Source organism: Pleurodeles waltl, chromosome 7 (assembly GCF_031143425.1).
Source record: "Pleurodeles waltl isolate 20211129_DDA chromosome 7, aPleWal1.hap1.20221129, whole genome shotgun sequence".
In the NCBI taxonomy this organism is placed as follows: Eukaryota; Metazoa; Chordata; class Amphibia; order Caudata; family Salamandridae; genus Pleurodeles; species Pleurodeles waltl.
Window position 1 is genome coordinate 1,359,102,973 of NC_090446.1, and position 19,958 is coordinate 1,359,122,930.

The 19,958-nt window shown below is 46.2% G+C and overlaps 1 protein-coding gene across 3 annotated transcripts in view; it reads left to right on the plus strand.

The window, feature by feature from the left end:
• TTYH1 (tweety family member 1) overlaps positions 1-19,958 on the plus strand; it is a 207,987-nt gene that overhangs the window by 176,106 nt on the left and 11,923 nt on the right. For all 3 annotated transcript variants that reach the window (XM_069200796.1, XM_069200797.1, XM_069200798.1), the window contains exons 7-10: positions 13,788-13,863; positions 14,834-14,889; positions 17,697-17,789; positions 19,434-19,526. In XM_069200796.1, the coding sequence (XP_069056897.1) occupies positions 13,788-13,863; positions 14,834-14,889; positions 17,697-17,789; positions 19,434-19,526 (318 nt within the window). The remainder of the gene's footprint in view (positions 1-13,787; positions 13,864-14,833; positions 14,890-17,696; positions 17,790-19,433; positions 19,527-19,958) is intronic.

The following is a 19,958-nucleotide window of genomic DNA, read 5'->3' on the forward strand; positions in this document are numbered from 1 at the left end:
AGGTCTCTCCCAGCCTTCTTAAATAAGAGCAAGTGGTCCCCTTACAGGGTGGCCAAACAGAAGTTCAAAGGGTGAGAATCCTACTCCCTTCTGTGGCACCTCTCTGTAAGCAAAAAGCAGACATGGCAAGAGGACATCCCATCTCCTTTTGAGTTTTTCTGGGAGCCCCATGATCATGCCTTTTAATGTCTTGTTGAATCTCTCAACTAAGCCATTGGTTTGTGGATGGTATGGTGTAGTGAATTTGTAAGTCACTCCACACTCATTCCACATGTGTTTTAGGTATGCTGACATGAAGTTGGTACCTCTGTCAGACACCACCTCCTTAGGGAAACCCACTCTGGTAAAGATACCGATGAGGGCTTTGGCTACTGCAGGGGCAGTAGTCGACCTAAGGGGAATAGCTTCAGGATACCTGGTAGCATGATCCACTACTACTAGGATGTACATATTTCCTGAGGCTGTGGGAGGTTCCAGTGGACCAACTATGTCCACACTCACTCTTTCAAAGGGGACCCCCACCACTGGAAGTGGAATGAGGGGGGCCTTTGGGTGCCCACCTGTCTTACCACTGGATTGACAGGTGGGGCAGGAGAGGCAAAACTCCTTAACCTTCTGGGACATATTGGGCCAGTAGAAGTGGTTGACTAACCTCTCCCACGTCTTGGTTTGTCCCAAATGCCCAGCAAGGGGAATATCATGGGCTAAGGTCAGAATGAACTCTCTGAACGACTGAGGCACTACCACTCTCCTAGTGGCACCAGGTTTGGGGTCTCTGGCCTCAGTGTACAGGAGTCCATCTTCCCAATAGACCCTATGTGTTCCATTTTTCTTGCCCTTGGACTCTTCAGCAGCTTGCTGCCTAAGGCCTTCAAGAGAGGGACAGGTTTCTTGTCCCTTACACAGCTCCTCCCTTGAGGGTCCCCCTGGGCCTAAGAGCTCAACCTGATAAGGTTCAAGCTCCAAAGGCTCAGTTCCCTCAGAGGGCAGAACTTCTTCCTGAGAAGAGAGGTTCCCTTTTTCTGACTGTGTTGCAGTTGGCTTCCCAACTGACTTTCCTTTTCTCCTGGTAGGCTGGGCCATTTTTCCAGACTCCAGCTCTACTTTTTCACCCTGTGCCTTGCATTGTGCTCTTGTTTTTACACACACCAGTTCAGGGATACCCAGCATGGCTGCATGGGTTTTTAGTTCTACCTCAGCCCATGCTGAGGACTCCAGGTCATTTCCAAGCAGACAGTCTACTGGGATGTTTGAGGAGACCACCACCTGTTTCAGGCCATTGACCCCTCCCCATTCTAAAGTTACCATTGCCATGGGATGTGCTTTAGTTTGATTGTCAGCATTGGTGACTGTATAAGTTTTTCCAGTCAGGTATTGGCCAGGGGAAACCAGTTTCTCTGTCACCATGGTGACACTGGCACCTGTATCCCTCAGGCCCTCTACACTTGTCCCATTAATAAAGAGCTGCTGCCTGTATTTTTGCATGTTAGGGGGCCAGGCAGCTAGTGTGGCTAAATCCACCCCACCCTCAGAGACTAGAGTAGCTTCAGTGTGGACCCTGATTTGCTCTGGGCACACTGTTGATCCCACTTGGAGACTAGCCATTCCAGTGTTACCTGGATTGGAGTTTGGAGTGGAACTTTTCTTGGGACAGGCCTTGTCTCCAGTTTGGTGTCCAGACTGACTACAGTTTCGACACCAGGCCTTCTTGGGATCAAAGTTTTTACCCTTGTACCCAGGATTGTTTTGTGAAGAGGCTCTGGGCCCACCCTCCTGTGCAGGTTTTTGGGGGCCTTTAGAAGACTCTTGACTATTTTTATTTTTGGCTGTCTCACCACCTTTCCCCTGGGGAGGTTTTGTGACCCCTTTCTTTTGGTCACCCCCTGTGGAAGTTTTGGACACCCTTGTCTTGACCCAATGGTCCGCCTTCTTTCCCAATTCTTGGGGAGAAATTGGTCCTAGGTCTACCAGATGCTGATGCAGTTTATCATTGAAACAATTACTTAACAGGTGTTCTTTCACAAATAAATTGTACAGCCCATCATAATTACTTACACCACTGCCTTGAATCCAACCATCTAGTGTTTTTACTGAGTAGTCTACAAAGTCAACCTAGGTCTGGCTCGAGGATTTTTGAGCCCCCCTGAATCTAATCCTATACTCCTCAGTGGAGAATCCAAAGCCCTCAATCAGGGTACCCTTCATGAGGTCATAAGATTCTGCATCTTTTACAGAGAGTGTGAGGAGTCTATCCCTACACTTTCCTGTGAACATTTCCCAAAGGAGAGCACCCCAGTGAGATCTGTTCACTTTTCTGGTTACACAAGCCCTCTCAAAAGCTGTGAACCATTTGGTGATGTCATCACCATCTTCATATTTAGTTACAATCCCTTTAGGGATTTTCAACATGTCAGGAGAATCTCTGACCCTATTTATGTTGCTGCCACCATTGATGGGTCCTAGGCCCATCTCTTGTCTTTCCCTCTCTATGGCTAGGATCTGTCTTTCCAAAGCCAATCTTTTGGCCATCCTGGCTAACTGGATGTCCTCTTCACTGGAGTTATCCTCAGTGATTTCAGAGGTGTTGGTCTCTCCTGTGAGGGAACCAGCATCTCTGACTATTATTTTTGGAGTCAGGGTTTGAGAGACCCTGTTCTCCCTAGATAGGACTGGTAGGGGGGAATTTTCCTCCAAGTCACTATCCTCTTCCTCTGAGTTGCCACCCTCAGAGGGGTTGGCCTTTTCAAACTCTGCCAAAAGCTCCTGGAGCTGTATTTTGGTAGGTTTGGGGCCAATTGTTATTTTCTTTATTTTACAGAGTGACCTTAGCTCCCTCATCTTAAGATGGAGGTAAGGTGTGGTGTCGAGTTCCACCACAGTCACATCTGTGCTAGACATTTTGCTTCTAAAAGTTGGAATACTTTTTAAGAATCTACAACTGGTTCTAGAATCTAATTCAAACTTTTACAAACTTTTAAACTCTAAAAGAAATGCTAAACAGGATCTAACACAAGGCCCTAGCAGGTCTTTTAAGAATTTAGAAAACTTTTCAAATTGCAAAAATCAATTTCTAATGACAATTTTGGAATTTGTCGTGTGATCAGGTATTGGCTGAGTAGTCCAGCAAATGCAAAGTCTTGTACCCCACCGCTGATCCACCAATGTAGGAAGTTGGCTCTGTATGTGCTATTTCAAAGTAAGGAATAGCATGCACAGAGTCCAAGGGTTCCCCTTAGAGGTAAAATAGTGGTAAAAAGAGATAATACTAATGCTCTATTTTGTGGTAGTGTGGTCGAGCGGTAGGCTTATCCAAGGAGTAGTGTTAAGCATTTGTTGTACATACACATAGACAATAAATGAGGTACACACACTCAGAGACAAATTCAGCCAATAGGTTTTGTTATAGAAAAATATCTTTTCTTAGTTTATTTTAAGAACCACAGGTTCAAATTTAACATGTAATATCTTGTTTGAAAGGTATTGCAGGTAAGTACATTAGGAACTTTGAATCATTTCAATTGCATGTATACTTTTCAAGTTATTCACAAATAGCTACTTTAAAAGTGGACACAGTGCAATTTTCACAGTTCCTGGGGGAGGTAAGTTTTTGTTAGTTCTACCAGGTAAGTAAGACACTTACAGGGTTCAGTTCTTGGTCCAAGGTAGCCCACCGTTGGGGGTTCAGAGCAACCCCAAAGTCACCACACCAGCAGCTCAGGGCCGGTCAGGTGCAGAGTTCAAAGAGGTGCCCAAAACGCATAGGCTAGAATGGAGAGAAGGGGGTGCCCCGGTTCCGGTCTGCTTGCAGGTAAGTACCCGCGTCTTCGGAGGGCAGACCAGGGGGGTTTTGTAGGGCACCGGGGGGGACACAAGCCCACACAGAAATTTCACCCTCAGCAGCGCGGGGGCGGCCGGGTGCAGTGTAGAAACAAGCGTCGGGTTTGCAATGTTAGTCTATGAGAGATCAAGGGATCTCTTCAGCGCTGCAGGCAGGCAAGGGGGGGCTTCCTCGGGGAAACCTCCACTTGGGCAAGGGAGAGGGACTCCTGGGGGTCACTTCTCCAGTGAAAGTCCGGTCCTTCAGGTCCTGGGGGCTGCGGGTGCAGGGTCTTTTCCAGGCGTCGGGACTTAGGTTTCAGAGAGTCGCGGTCAGGGGAAGCCTCGGGATTCCCTCTGCAGGCGGCGCTGTGGGGGCTCAGGGGGGACAGGTTTTGGTACTCACAGTCGTAGAGTAGTCCGGGGGTCCTCCCTGAGGTGTTGGTTCTCCACCAGCCGAGTCGGGGTCGCCGGGTGCAGTGTTGCAAGTCTCACGCTTCTTGCGGGGAGATTGCAGGGTCTTTAAAGCTGCTCCTTGAAACAAAGTTGCAGTCTTTTTGGAGCAGGTCCGCTGTCCTCGGGAGTTTCTTGTCTTTTTCGAAGCAGGGCAGTCCTCAGAGGATTCAGAGGTCGCTGGTCCCTTGGAAGGCGTCGCTGGAGCAGAGTTCTTTGGAAGGCAGGAGACAGGCCGGTGAGTTTCTGGAGCCAAGGCAGTTGTTGTCTTCTGGTCTTCCTCTGCAGGGGTTTTCAGCTAGGCAGTCCTTCTTCTTGTTGTTGCAGGAATCTAATTGTCTAGGGTTCGGGGTAGCCCTTAAATACTAAATTTAAGGGCGTGTTTAGGTCTGGGGGGTTAGTAGCCAATGGCTACTAGCCCTGAGGGTGGGTACACCCTCTTTGTGCCTCCTCCCAAGGGGAGGGGGTCACAATCCTAACCCTATTGGGGGAATCCTCCGTCTGCAAGATGGAGGATTTCTAAAAGTTAGAGTCACCTCAGCTCAGGACACCTTAGGGGCTGTCCTGACTGGCCAGTGACTCCTCCTTGTTGCTTTCTTTGTTCCCTCCAGCCTTGCCGCCAAAAGTGGGGGCCGTGGCCGGAGGGGGCGGGCAACTCCACTAAGCTGGAGTGCCCTGCTGGGCTGTGACAAAGGGGTGAGCCTTTGAGGCTCACCGCCAGGTGTTACAGCTCCTGTCTGGGGGAGGTGTTAGCATCTCCACCCAGTGCAGGCTTTGTTACTGGCCTCAGAGTGACAAAGGCACTCTCCCCATGGGGCCAGCAACATGTCTCTAGTGTGGCAGGCTGCTGGAACTAGTCAGCCTACACAGACAGTCGGTTAAGTTTCAGGGGGCACCTCTAAGGTGCCCTCTGTGGTGTATTTTACAATAAAATGTACACTGGCATCAGTGTGCATTTATTGTGCTGAGAAGTTTGATACCAAACTTCCCAGTTTTCAGTGTAGCCATTATGGTGCTGTGGAGTTCGTGTTTGACAAACTCCCAGACCATATACTCTTATGGCTACCCTGCACTTACAATGTCTAAGGTTTTGTTTAGACACTGTAGGGGTACCATGCTCATGCACTGGTACCCTCACCTATGGTATAGTGCACCCTGCCTTAGGGCTGTAAGGCCTGCTAGAGGGGTGACTGACCTATACTTGCATAGGCAGTGAGAGGCTGGCATGGCACCCTGAGGGGAGTGCCATGTCGACTTACTCGTTTTGTTCTCACTAGCACACACAAGCTGGCAAGCAGTGTGTCTGTGCTGAGTGAGAGGTCTCCAGGGTGGCATAAGACATGCTGCAGCCCTTAGAGACCTTCCTTGGCATCAGGGCCCTTGGTACTAGAAGTACCAGTTACAAGGGACTTATCTGGATGCCAGGGTCTGCCAATTGTGGATACAAAAGTACAGGTTAGGGAAAGAACACTGGTGCTGGGGCCTGGTTAGCAGGCCTCAGCACACTTTCAATTGTAACCATAGCATCAGCAAAGGCAAAAAGTCAGGGGGCAACCATGCCAAGGAGGCATTTCCTTACACCTACTTCCTCCATATATGATACAAAGCTCGTTAGTAACTGTTGCAATGTGAGGGGGTTTGTGCCTTAAGAGCAGCGGCCCTACAGTAGGGCCGCGATGGGCCAGGACCCTATTTGGGGCAGGTTGTTACAGTCAGCAGATAGTATATTACCCAGGCTATTAATGTATAAGGAGAAAAGGAAGGGTGCCAGAACACAACCCTGCCTTACCCCCCTCTCTATGCTGAATGGCTGGGTACATTCACCCGTTAAACCATGTTTCACTCTGGCCCTACACCCATAACATGTTCGCCTGAGGAAGTGTACGATCGGTGGGTCCACCCCCACGCTCCCCCTAATAGCCCAAAATTTACTATGGATTACCCAATCAAATGCAGCTGTTAAATCAACAAAGGCCAAACACAATCTCCCTTATTTGATGGTGCAATATTTCTCAATCAGCATGCTTAAGTTCAGACCCTGCTCCACGGCCCCTACTCCCTCCCGGAACCCATACTGTAAGTCCGATAAAACGTTCTTCTCCTGGGCCCATTCTTGTAATCTGTTCAAGACAACATGACCTGCCGCTTTCAGCATCAAATCCAGGAGAGAGATAAGATGATAACAGGTAGGACTGTGTCTGTCTCCCTTTTTAAATATTGGCACAATAATTGATTACCTCCAAGTCCTCAATAGGCCAGCTTGACAACATGCGTTCAGAACTTGAGTAAGCAATGGCCCCCAAAGCGTTGCATCGGCTTTAAACAGATCTACCGGGATGAAATCTGCGCCCAGCGCCTTGCCAGCTTTACTTGCATTTAGGGCAGTAATGACCTCTTCCAAGGTAAATGCATGCATGATTGGGAAGTTACCGAGGGCATAAAAGTTGCTGTCAGGCGCATCGTCATTTGTCAGGCTTACCCTATCAGTTGGATTAGAATAAATGGCTTAGAAGTGAGAGATCCAGTCTCCCTCATTAATGGCCATTTCAAGGCGTGGTCCAGTGTTTGGCCGACAATAGGGCGAATTGTTTACCTGCCACAAAGCTACAGAATCCTCACTATACCTGGCGTCTTGCAATTTGCCTCATAATTTATTTTTCAATGCTATTTTCCTCTGCATTAAAACATACTTATAGTTTTTCCTAGCAGCCCTAACTTCATTTACACAGCGTGGGCGTTTGTGTAGGGCTAGTTTCAATGTGCTATGGGCCTTAGTACAAGATTCATCAAACCACCCCATCTTCCTATTATTGCTGCTGCCCCTACCTGCAATCACCAGTCCCTCCTTGATGTCCTCAGCAATCCTTTGAAATCTCTCGATGATATCCTCAGGATTAGTACCCAAGTCTAAACATTTCACAAAAGCCTGCGTACATCCACAGATCAACTTTTTTAGGAACTTTTGGGGATCAATCTTTGACCAATGCAAGGTGTACCTGTTAAGCCTACTAATGTCCATGTCACCCACCGTGCAATAGTTAGGAGGTGGCGCTTGGGATAAAAAAATCCCCTGGCGCCACGTCCAAATCTATAATCAGTGGGTAGTGGTCACTGCATGCAATTGTATGGGTGATAAAATTTCCAACCCTTGCGGCATGTCTATTTGTGACCAATATGTAGTCTATCACAGAGTTTTTCCCTTGACCGTTGAATGTGGTTGCTAATGGGATTGATGGGCATCATATCTCATTGCAGAACGCAAGGTCAATACTAAATATAAGTTCATTCAATTGCTCCCTGAGGAGGGAGTGTTTAAAGTGTGAGTGACCAACATTCCCCCTTTCACTTAGACCACATATCTTCTCTGAGCCCATGGTACATACTTCAGTATTGAAGTCTCCCCCCCCCCCACAGGAATACCAAATCCTGATGTTTCCCAATTCTGAGAGCTTCGACATCCCTTTTTAATAAAGTCAAGGCTGTTTTTACCTCAGCTTTCGGGATATTGTTATAAAAGTTGATAAATGCCAGCACGCATGTGACTGAGATTTCAACAATGACAATCTGACGGTAGGGTTGCTGTGCCAGCATAATTATACTAGATTCCCTCAGGATATTTGATACATAGGTACAGATTCCCCGCTTTGCTCTCCCTGAGTTAGATGGTACCGCCAGGGTTTGATAGGTTTTAAAACCATTTAGGTGGATTGGGTTTACTGCCCATGACTCTTGAACACAGACTATAGCAGAGCTATTAATAAAATCACTCCAGTCTGCTATTGCCACTTTAGACAGTAGGCCTGCCGCATTCCAGAATTCTAGCCTTATCTTCCCCTCAGGAACAGTATTTTCACAACTAAGCAGTTGGTCCTGAGTGGGCTGGTGGAGTCTATCCAAAAGGGGGGAGAGGGTATTTTTAGAGTCAACAATAGAAGAAACAACCAAACCAGGGATATTTATATCATGTGGGTGAAGTGGTCGATCAACATAGTTCCCCTTGACACGGGGAAAGCCTAGGATGCTTAAACTGAATGCAGGACTACCTAGGGGAACTTGTCCTTGCGTCTAAGGTCACCAAATTATCAACCATGCTCCTGTCCCTGAGTGTCAGCTCGATCTTATCATAGCATGTGTCCAGATCTGGCCGTCTAACTGCCTCAATTATGTCCTCGCGTATTATGGAATAACAGCTCCTCATGTGGCGGATCCAATGGATCGCCTTGTTTCTAACAGATTCTCCCCCTTCCCTTTGAGCCGATAGATGTAATTTAGGGATGTTAACCGTTAGTACAGTGGTGTTAGAATTGAACCGGTTGGCAACAGACTGTCCAGCACAATTTGGGACATTATCTTTTGTAGGTCTGGAAAGTTGGCAGTGAAGGCTTGGTTCCTTGCCCATGTTTAGCCTATTGTGTGTGGAAGCCTGACAAGAGTTCTCAGTCCTACCGTCTTCTGGAAGATAGCCGGCACGGAGCTCCAAACTGGCAGCAGCAGGGTGAGGAGCACAAATATGGTTCTTATTACAGGTGTTCAAGGGCAATTTGGACAACAGCATCAGGGGACCCGAGGGATTAAGCGTGGAACTACAGTTGTGACCCATAGTGGTCATCGCATCTAAAGGCGTTAACTGTTTGACCATTGTAATTAAAGAATTAACCATGGATTTAAGCTCAGACACCTCATTCTTTAGATCTTGTATTCATGAGATGTACTGAGCATTAGGCAGGTCCGGATTTACGTTTGTATCTGCTGTGTCTACTATCCCACCCATCAGGCCACTTAGGTCAGGGTCATCGTGTAGGACTGATATATCGTTTAGGGGGCTGAAGCGATTGCTGCATTGAAGAGGATCACTATCAGGAGGTGGTAGCTCATTCACTGATGCTAAGGGAATGTGGGTGATAGCATTTCTCCCTTCTCCCTGTAGGAGCTAGAGTCTGTGTCCCACATTTTTTTAACATGTCTGGGATTTTCTTATGACCCTTCCTAGGCCTAACTGGGGAGTGCTCGCTCCGGGTACCTTTAGGGACTCTATCCAGGGAGGAAGTTAAAATATCCTCACAATCAACCAAAAGATTGTCAATCGTGTCCATTACGCAGTTGTTTGCGGCGTGCTTCTGCCTTTTGTGTTTTTTCCTGTGTGCCACCACAGCCCCACCCTCGGCACTTTCCTTTTACCCATCAGAAATGCTTTAGCCAAAAGATGGGCCGTAAAAGGTAAGATAGGTCAATGGAGCCACCCACAGAGGCTTCAAAACAAAGTCTATTTGATAATAAGTGTTAGGGGGGTGGCCCAGCCCAGCCTCCTTTGGGCTTCAGGTGTGGACGGGCCCACCCTAGGCCCGCACACGTCCTGTGCTGCGGACAAGACCCTCGTGCTTTATAGCGCTCGTTGGTGTGGCAAGTGGGTGCAGCTGAGCCTGAAAATGGCCTCCTTCTGGAGCCAGAAGCAGTCTGGGATATGTATTTTCTCACCTGAAGTTAAGTGCATCCCGCGCTGCGGTCAAGTCCCTTGCGCTGTATAGCGCTTGTTGGTGTGGCAAGTGGGTGAAGCTGAGCCTGAAAATGGCCACCGCCTGGGTCCAAGAGCAGTCTGGGATATTTAGTTTCCCACCTGAAGTTAAGCGCATGCTGCGCAGCGGTCAATTCTCTCACGCTTTATAGCACTCATTGGTGTGGCAAGTGGGTGTAGCTGAGCCTGAAAATGGCCGCCTCCTGTGGTCAAGCGCAGTCTGAGATATGTAGTTTCCCACCTGAGGTTAAGCGCATGCCACGCTGCGGTCAAGTCCCTCGCACTTCAAAGCGTTCGTTGGTGTGGCAAATGAGTGCAGCTGAGCCTGAAAATGGCCACCTCCTGGAGCCAGGAGCAGTCTGGGATATGTAGTTTCTCACATGAAATTAAGTGCGCCCCGCTCTGCGGTCAAGTCCCTCATGCTTTATGGCGCTCGTTGGTGTAGCAAGTGGGTACAACTGAGCCTGAAAATGGCTACCTCCTGAGTCCAAGAGCAGTCTGGGATATGTAGTTTTCCACCTGAAGTTAAGCACATGCTGCGCTGTGGTCAATTCCTTCATGCTTTATAGCGCTTGTTGGTGTGGCAAGTGGGTTCAGCTGGGCCTGAATGTGCGCGCCTCCTGGTGCCAAGAGCATTCTGGGATATGTAGTTTCCCACCTGAGGTTAAGCGCGTCCCACACTGCGGTCAAGTCCCTCGCACTTTATAGCACTCGTTGGTGTGGCAAGTGGGTGCAGCTGAGCCTAAAAATGGACGCCTACTGGGGCCAAGAGCAGTCTGGGATATATAGTTTCCCACCTGAAGTTAAGCGCGTCCTTGTGAGTACTTTAGGACGCCATAAGACTGGAGGAATGTGAGCACTTTATACCTGCATAAGAATGGGGGAATATGAACACAGTATATTACTGCATAAGACTTTAGGAATGTGAGCATTTTACCACAGCACACGACTGGAGGAATGTGAGCACTTTATGACACCATAAGACTGGAGGAATGCGAGCACTTTATGACTGCATAACACAGTAGAAATGTGAGTACTTTATGATACCACAAGGCTGGAAGAATGTGAGCTCTTTACCACAGCACAAGGATGGAGGAATGTGAGTACTTTACAACACTATGAGACTGGAGGAATGTGAGTACTTTGTGATTGCATAAGACTTGGGGAATGTGAACACTCTATACCTGCATAAGACTTTGGGAATGTGAGCACTTTACCACAGCACAAGCCTGGAGAAATGTTAGCTCTTTATGACTGCATAAGACTGGGTGGAATGTGAACACTCTATAACTGCATGACTTTAGGAATGTGAGCACTTTACCACATCAACAGACTGGAGGAATGTGAGCACTTTATGACTGCATATGACTGGAAGAATATCTACACCTTATGACTGCGAAGGACTTAAGGAATGTGAGCACTTTATGATACCATAAGAGTGGAGAAATGTAAGTTACTTTGACTGCATAGGACCAGAGAAATGTGAGCACTTTATGAATGAATACGCATGGAGGAATGTGATCACTTTATGACTACATAAGACTTTAGGAATATCAGCACTTTATGACTGCATAAGTCTGGAGGAATGCGCAAACAAATTGTGGCATCACAATCCAAGACACACAGACCAGACACAAAGCAGTTTGATTCTATTATGAAAAACACTTAACAGCACATTTACTCTCTGAGTTGGGCCTAGTATGTTTTTGCATTCCTGATTGCTGTTTCTTTTGATGTACTGCTGGTATGCAGGAAGGGCATCATAGTGTCCAGCTGTACTCATTTTGAACTCTGACACCTACTCCTAGCCCACACACAAGGCTCTTGCCAAGCAGCATACACCATGGCAACAAGGTGTGTCCTCCATATCTTAGGATAGTGTAAAACCCGGAAAGTTTTATGTCACAGCAGAGGATGCAGACACCTGGGTAGAAAAATAGTCAGTGTGAAGGTTTCCAGTTTACTTAGTGTGGCCCCAGTAAGGTGTCGTAGTTGGACTCTCACTCCTAGGCGAGACTGATGGTTTAGGGATGACAGCACTTTTGTTTGTAGGTGACTGAGTCACTCCTACAACAAGTCACAACTGTCGGCCGAACCCCCCCGGCTCACAAGCAGTACCTTACCAAAACTCAGAAAGCAAAGGTGATTTCTGGCAGCCTTACGCATAGACTCTAGATTGCGACATCTCAGGGGGGAAATTACCCTTTTCTCTCATTAGCAACAAGTCTCAGTCACACACAGGCAATGAAGGAAACGCAGGAGAGTTTTCAATACATTTATTGAAAAAACTGCAATCTATGATAAAATGCATGAGCTGCAATGATTAGGATAATGAACAGTAAAATAAGCAGGATTGTGAAGATGAGAGTTGTAAATATAAAAAAAACCACCATCCTACAATAATCATGAGATGTAAAATTCCTAGCAAAGAGAGCCTAATTTCTAACCTAATGAGAGCTAGGCATGATAAACCTAATCTGCCAGTACCATGTTCATGAGAACTGCCCCCCAACCCTCGTTAACTTGGAATGAGGTCTCTTGGTCAGACTCCATGGTGACACAAAGGCTCAGTTCTGCAGCAAGGTGACATGCAGCACAGATGGCATCTGAAAAGAATCCCTCTAATGACTTTGTCCATGTGAGATGTTTTTATACAGATCATGTAGGAACTCTGACACAGGTATGTTCCCAAACAACTGATAAGAAGGCAGACTTGTGGTGGAAATTATATAAACAATCCCCAACAAGTGTACATTATGTTCCTATCACACGTAAATGAGAAAGGGATATAATAATACCTATGTACATCTCTAACAATTACACTGATAATGATGCCTTCACAGAGTGACACTGATAATGGTAATCAAAACATCTTTATAAAATATGAACAATGGCAGCCATCTTAGAAGAAATAATAAAATAAATGCAAAACAACAGAGCATACTAATTAGGCTAAAAGTGACTAGGTGACGGGGGCACTGGCCTGCAAGTAAAGGGCTAAGCTAAACTCCTGAGTCCCAATAAGAACTAAAATGGATTCACCACAAAGTCAGTGTCTTACGTGTGTGCCCACCCTTGTGAAGAAGTGTGAAGATTTCAATTCCATGGGACAAACAGTCCACTTCCCCCTCACCGGTCTATGAAGATATTGACAGATTATAGCAGCTGACATTTAAGTGAGGACCACATGCCTTTTTCCTGTACCCATCAGGTTTGTATTAAACATTGTTAGGGCCTTAGGGCATGTGAATAAAATGAGCTGTTATCTTTTGAAACAAAAGGTTATGGTTTGAAACCCCCACTGTGCCAGCTCGGGGGGCAGTATTACATGTCTGTCTTTATTGCAGTGGGGAGTCATTCACTGACGTCGCATATTAGAGTGGGAATTATGCACAAGCCTCCCTGAAAGCAAACTTAGAGTCAGTTAAGATCGTCTATTCCCCACTGAGTCGGTGTTAGCTGTAGGGGAGTTATGGGTGGGGAATCCCTTGTTTTACTTGCTGGCCTAAGTCAATATCAACAAGCTAAACAATCAAAATAAATGTCTAATCTAGGAAGAAGTCATAACCTCAAAGAATTAAAGTGAAGATAAGTTCTCTCCCTGTTCTATCACTCTCCCTGCTATGCAATTTGAAGGGCTCCCTGACATTACCCAAGTCGACACATTTTCCAAAATTGCTTTTAGCCAAAACGATAAAGTTTTTTTGAAAATAATAGTGCATTAAGTATGCTTTATAAACTCTTCTTTTTTTGGCAAAGAATTGTTCAACCATTGTTTATCAGTAAAAATCCCGCTAAAAAGTTTAGTTTTTTTTTGTTGCTGAAAATGCTACCTATGGGCAAAGGTTAGGGACAGTGAAAAATGTGCAACTTCAAGACTTTAAAAAATGTATCACCATTGAAAACTTCACCATTGTAATCAGACTGTTATTCTCGTCATTTGCTTCTGACATCTATGAAAAAAGACATCTCGGCCGGTTTGCTTTACTTCTTGCTTCCCTTCTAGGGGCTGAGCGACTTCTGTTCCAACCCAAATGGATATGTAATGAACGCAACACAGGAAGAGACTGGCCTCAGCCAAGGTAGGAGAAACAAAGGCAGACAAGTCAGTATGGATGAATGCTACGATGCGGGTATTTTAACACACGAAGAGGCTGGACCCAGCCGAAGGAGGGGAAACCAAGGCGCGCACGTCAATGTAGGTGTATAGTTTGATGTGGGAACTTTAACACATAAAGAGGCTCGACTTAGCCATGAAAAGAGAAACAAAAGCAGACATATGTGTATAGGATCCTGTACTAAGTGATGTGGATGTTTAAATCCTTCATGCGGCCTAAGGAATTGCTAACAGGTTTTTCAGAGGAAGTATGATATCCACAAAGGGCTGTTCCTATTCAAAGGCAATCCCTTACAGGCCCGATCCACCACACTGGTATTTTAATGAGGCTTTATATTTCTTTTACCGTCGTGATTGCTGTTTTTAAGTATGAAGAGCCGGTGTTCGGTGCAGTCTGGGTAATCTGTGATGTCATCTCTGTTAGAAAGCAACGCCATGATGTACCTGAAGATGGCAGTAGGAACATGTAACATTTGGACAGGGGCAGCTTATGCGCATAAAGCTGCTAACAACCTCTGGTCCATGCACACAACTATTTTCCAGGGTCTGGGCATCTCTAATGCCCCTGAGAATGTGAATGGCCCTGAAAGGCTGTGAGAACAGCCAATGGAATAGGGCTGCCTCCCTGTTTTAGAGAAACGTTCAGTGTGAATGCTTATGAAGCCACTGTTGGATCAGCAGCTCGTGATGATTTTGTAAAGACAGATATTTCCTTCGAGGCTTTGACTGTAGCCCTTGCACTAGATGCATCCCCGCAACCATCATTCACCGCGGTCTGTCCACGTCTACCGTTCTCACGCTATGGATTGAGAAAAGAAACATCACCTACATACTACTGTCCACTTTTAAGGAAATCCACAGCTAAGCGATGATTGCATGTTGTTGTAAAAAATGTTTACACTATGTTTTTTTTTTCTTTTCTCCCTCGCTCATAGATATTCTGGAATATTATCTCACGTGTGACCAGGAAGTCACGAATCCATTCCAACAGGTGGGGAGAAAGAACAGATTTACAACACGTAGAGTGGTCCGTGGTGCTGGGATCTGAAATCTGCGTTTTGATTGGTTTTCAAAGGGCTTTGAAACATGCCTGGCTCTGAACAAGAGAGCAACACACGCCTTAGTTCCAGTGTGGGAACGGTGCAATTATGCTGGGATACATCAGGGAGAGGGATCAGATCTGTTTTCTTTGTTTGACTCGAGGGGATCACCATCAACGTTTTAAGCACCAGTCCCTCTTCCCACCTTATCCCCACAGACAGAAGAAGAGCTGCCCTTGGGAGTCCATCGTTGGCACACAAGGACCTGATGCATGCTGGGGTTTCAGAGTGCGATAAATGTACATAGAATTCATGGGGGTGTGGAATATTCACATAGTCAGTGGTTACCTTGATCGCATTGAATGGGCCCCGCTCCTTGTTAGACCAAAGAAAGATATCCTTTGAGATGCACCTCTCTGAGGCCTCACTTTGAGGACGAATGCTGACCTCCAAAGACGAGCGATCAGCGCATTTACCAGTCCACAGCTTCCTTGCAGTGACATCACATCTACTTGGAGGGCAGGGCTGGCTTGTTCACGTCTGCACTTACAACCAGTGCTTGAAATGGAAAAAATTAAAGTGCAGGTACTCTGTGCAAGAGTACCTGCTTGTTTCTGAGAAGTGCCGGTACTCTACAATTTAAAGTATTACGTTTTTCTTGAGATGTGCCGGTACTCTCCCTCTCAAAATAAAAAAAGTGCCGGTACTCAGTACCGGAGAGTACCGGCCCATTTAAAGCACTGCTTACAACCGATCCTTAGTGGCATGTAAAGTTTCAATAAATGGTGGACTCTGTAGAGTCCAGCTGGACTCATTCTAGTCTTTCTGCCAGCCACTCTGCTGAGGGCTGGTCTTACATATGTAACACACACCCACCCAACACAGGCGTTACCAGTCAGGTGACCCTGCCAATAAAAGGGGTGGGCGCACGTGCCTGAGGCCAGTTTAATACCACCCTACCACCGTGTCTACGTCCCCTTACTTACCAGCATGAGGGCCTAGGGCCCCACATTACATTGGCGACGAGTGGGATCTGAAACCCCACGTGGTCGCAGACATGGACTCAACTCAGGGAGGAAAGAGAGAAGCGAGGCCGTCGCAGCCCCAGTCCCATCCATAGGAAAAAGGGGGTGAGTGCTGCTGATCACCGCGTCCCGCAGCACTGCCAAAACGGCTGCGGGCGCCGAAAATAAAGCGCTACGAAGCGCGCTGGGCTGTTTTCCCCAGCCCAAGAAAACAAAATGCCCTGAGGCCGCCCCCGCCCCCCAAAAGTCGGACGCAGCGCGGCCCGCAGCGTGAGAGAAAGCTGCTGGGTCCGCGCGGTATGCTCCCAGCTGCACCATGTCCACTGCAATTCTGCAGCCTGCCTTTTCGAGGCCGAGAGACTGATTGTGGTGCTTTGTTATTGTTTCTTCTGTGGTCGTCAGGTGTTGCAGTGTGACAGGTGATGTCACACAATCTTCTTTCTTCCTTCTTCATAGCGTGGTGCTGCGCCACGCTTTCTTCTCCTTTGTTGTGTGGACCTTTAGAAGGTCCTTTCCTCTCCTGTCCAAGGACTAGGTGTTTCTCAGTGTTGCTGGGTGCAAGAACAAATACGTTGTGTTTAATTCATTGCTCTGGATCCTGCTCCAAGTGTAGAAACTGGCTCACAATATGTCAGACGAGGCATTCCAGAGCAGAACCTCTTCCCGGCTGAGCAGTAAACACAAATAACAGACTGTACACAGAAAGAATGGAAGACACAACAAAGTGACACCTCAGTCATGCAAGTGCTTCCTGTGCCACAGTTCCCTGCTTACAAACACCTGGGTCAACTTCCAAGGTCAGAAGACAGGAAAAGCAAAGAGATGTGACTGTAGTGTGGGTAGGAGAGAGGAGAGGGCTCAGATGTATGTTACTTGGGACGATCGGGGGACACCGGCTGCTACCCCTCGCTTGCCCTTTGGTACATATTGGGGTGCCATTTTTGACCCTGGTCTCCGGAGCCATGAAGGCATTTGCAGAAAGTAAACAGCGGGGCTGTTAACCTTCTGTAGCTTCCGTTCCTTCCACTTTCCAAGAGGTCCAGCAGCAAATGAGAGATTACAGAGGGGCTAAAGTGGTCCACGTGGTCAATCCTCTGATGTCATCAGGGATGAAATAATAAGGCAAGCACTGGGCCTGGCGTTTGGTGAATCGAGGTCCCTCGAGCCCAGTTAAAACTGTGTTCATTTCTCCCTCAACATAGATTGGTAAAATATTAAAAAAAACACTGAAGCAAAATTCGGTCCGCACAATGCAGTGCTGCACATACAGCCTTTTTTAAGCAGAAATCTGAAAGGGGCGGGGGTAATACATTGAAAAAGGAATGCAGGTTTGACAAAATCTCTTTATCGTGGAGGCCAGCGCTCTGTCCTGCATGTTTTCCTATGGCTTTACTGCGGGTTCTGCACTGATAATTGATGCACGCTATTGCAGGCGGTTAAATGACAGTTTCCTATTATTCTGGACATTTTCAAGAGCATTTCCCCTAAAAATGCATAAAATAAAGCATGCAGGAACAATGGATGTGTTTCTGTTCAAGAAAAAATATTGAAAAAAATCAATTTTACGGCTTCCATTAAAACATGCAGAACGAATGTTCTTCTAAGTAGAGCAATTATTACTGAGGTTGTTTTGCTAGATGTACTTAGAGTTTGAGATCAGAGAGATTCAACTATCAGAGGAACATTTTTTTCTGAATTGTGATGCACCCTCTTATATGTGTTCTCTTCTTCAGAGGCTGACAATGTCTCAACGTGCTCTCGCCAACATCCACTCGCAGCTGCACGGGCTGGAGAAGGAAGCCGTCCCACAGTTCCCTGTGGCTGAGGTTAGATGTTTTTAAAACTATTTGTCTGTTAGCATTTGCTTCCCTCTATGTATCAAGTGCCAGAATGGCTCCCTTGAAATACAAACACACAAAATGGCTCTCCCTTCCAATTGGCCAATATTTGAATGGGTCAGCTGAAGGTAGCACGCAGGGTCCTCATTGTGTGTGAAGACCCTACGAGAGGTGTTACCACAAAGGGCCTGTAGATGGCAGCAGGAGCTCGGACACTTTACATGAAACTTGCAGGATCGCAACTGCTGCAATCTAAAGGGCGTCATAGTGAACAATTCTGCAAGAGTCGGAACTCGGGTCGTGGTGACATCACTCCTGCCTAAAGTGGAACACGCCGTGTCTGATAAACACGTAGGAAAAAGCTCTACTTTGAGAAAACACAGGAAGCATCTATCCTAGAACAAAACAAGGTAGAAGATAAATTCACTCGCGTTTTCCTAGTCAAGAGAGACCCATTCATAGTTTCACAGCTATTGTTGAGAACTTTTACAAAGTGGACAGACGTGGGTAGAACCAAAATGGCGTATTTCTGAAAATAGTGCCTTGCTATAATTACTACATTAATATGAATTAAATCCAGGGCTTCCGGTTGAGTATAGAGATGGGCCCTATTCATTCTTTATAGAGGCAGGCCTTGTTCACTTTGCTAATTTAATGAGTTCGTTTGATTTACACATAGCACTTTCTATGAGTCTCAAACACGTTTTAAAATTCACAAAAGTTGGTTTTACAGTCACTAATGGATTTACTCACGTGGATATTTTACTGCAAGTACATACATATAGTAAAATGAGCAGCTAGTGAGCATTTCCAATCACTTCCCATACTAGACAAAATGATAAAAACAAATAAAAGTGTGAGGAGTGCATCCCTTTTCGGGGTGAGAAGGGAATTGGCAGAACACTGGCAATGCATGTAGATTTTTGCATGATCCATTACATAATTGTGTATATTTGTTCATTCAAGACCAAATTCACAAATGTTTTTCAAGAATACCCGGGAAACATGTCACCATTGCAGGTTTTGAGGTGCTCACCAGGAAGCTTTTTTGTGAAGTCCTAATGTGAGACCATAGACCTGCTAGTGCAGATTTATGACTTTCTTTTAAAAAAACAGGCCCCTCTATGGGAATTCACTACCACACTGCGCATATTTCTATGTTCTTCTTTGCACTATAATATTCCTGATAATGATTTTCTAATTTATTTATGCTTAGATCTGTGTGTTCACACAATATATTTCACATATAGTTATGGTTGGACAATGAAGCTTGTGCCCCGCCCCCATTATTTTCTAGTTGAAACTACAATGGTCTGCTTTACAACCAGCGCCATTTGGCAAATCTATTCTAAAAGTATTGTGTTTTATCCTTTGATTGATTTAGGAATTCGTTGCGTGTGGCTCTTACTAATTATTCGGTTTATTCGTACATCTACGAAGATTGAAAACATACTCCATCATTTAAGTGATCTGTCTTGTGACGTCACTTCCTGTGATGTTATTGGGCAGCAAAGAATCCATAGCATTGCTTTTGTGACACCTCTTATGTTGAAATCGTCGGATTGGGATGGATCCTTTTCGAGTCCAATTGTCCCAGAGTAACAAGTTCTCTTTTGCTCCTCTCCTTGACAGAAACACCTCCTGGCGGCCCAAGCAATGTTGAACGCAACAGAGGGAAGCTTCCACCATCTGGTGGCCTTACTCAACTGCCGGGGCCTGCACAAGGTAAACTAGATGGACTGCACTGTCGTGTATATCCCCAGCTAATCCATTCCGCTCGCTTCGCATCTTCAGGGCCTACTACATGACCTTACCTTCCAGGCATTCTGCACCCACATTCCCCTGCAGAAGAACCTTACAACAAAGCCACTCAGCTTCTGTTTATACTGTACTGAATATCCGGCTTGAAAAACAAAATGGTGCTGGACACAGTCAAGTAGTGCACCGGGGTAGGCCTCATGTATACCTCAAATGCACTGGATCAGTCATCGCTTCATGGCCAAAGAGGTGTAACCAAAGAAGGTCTAATTACACCATTACTGTTAATAAATTCATATTTATTGCGTAGGCAGCTCATAGCCGACAGTATACATCTGTGAGTAATATAAAGGGTCCTGCGCACAATTAACTTCCATTTATTTGAATCAAGGCGATGCT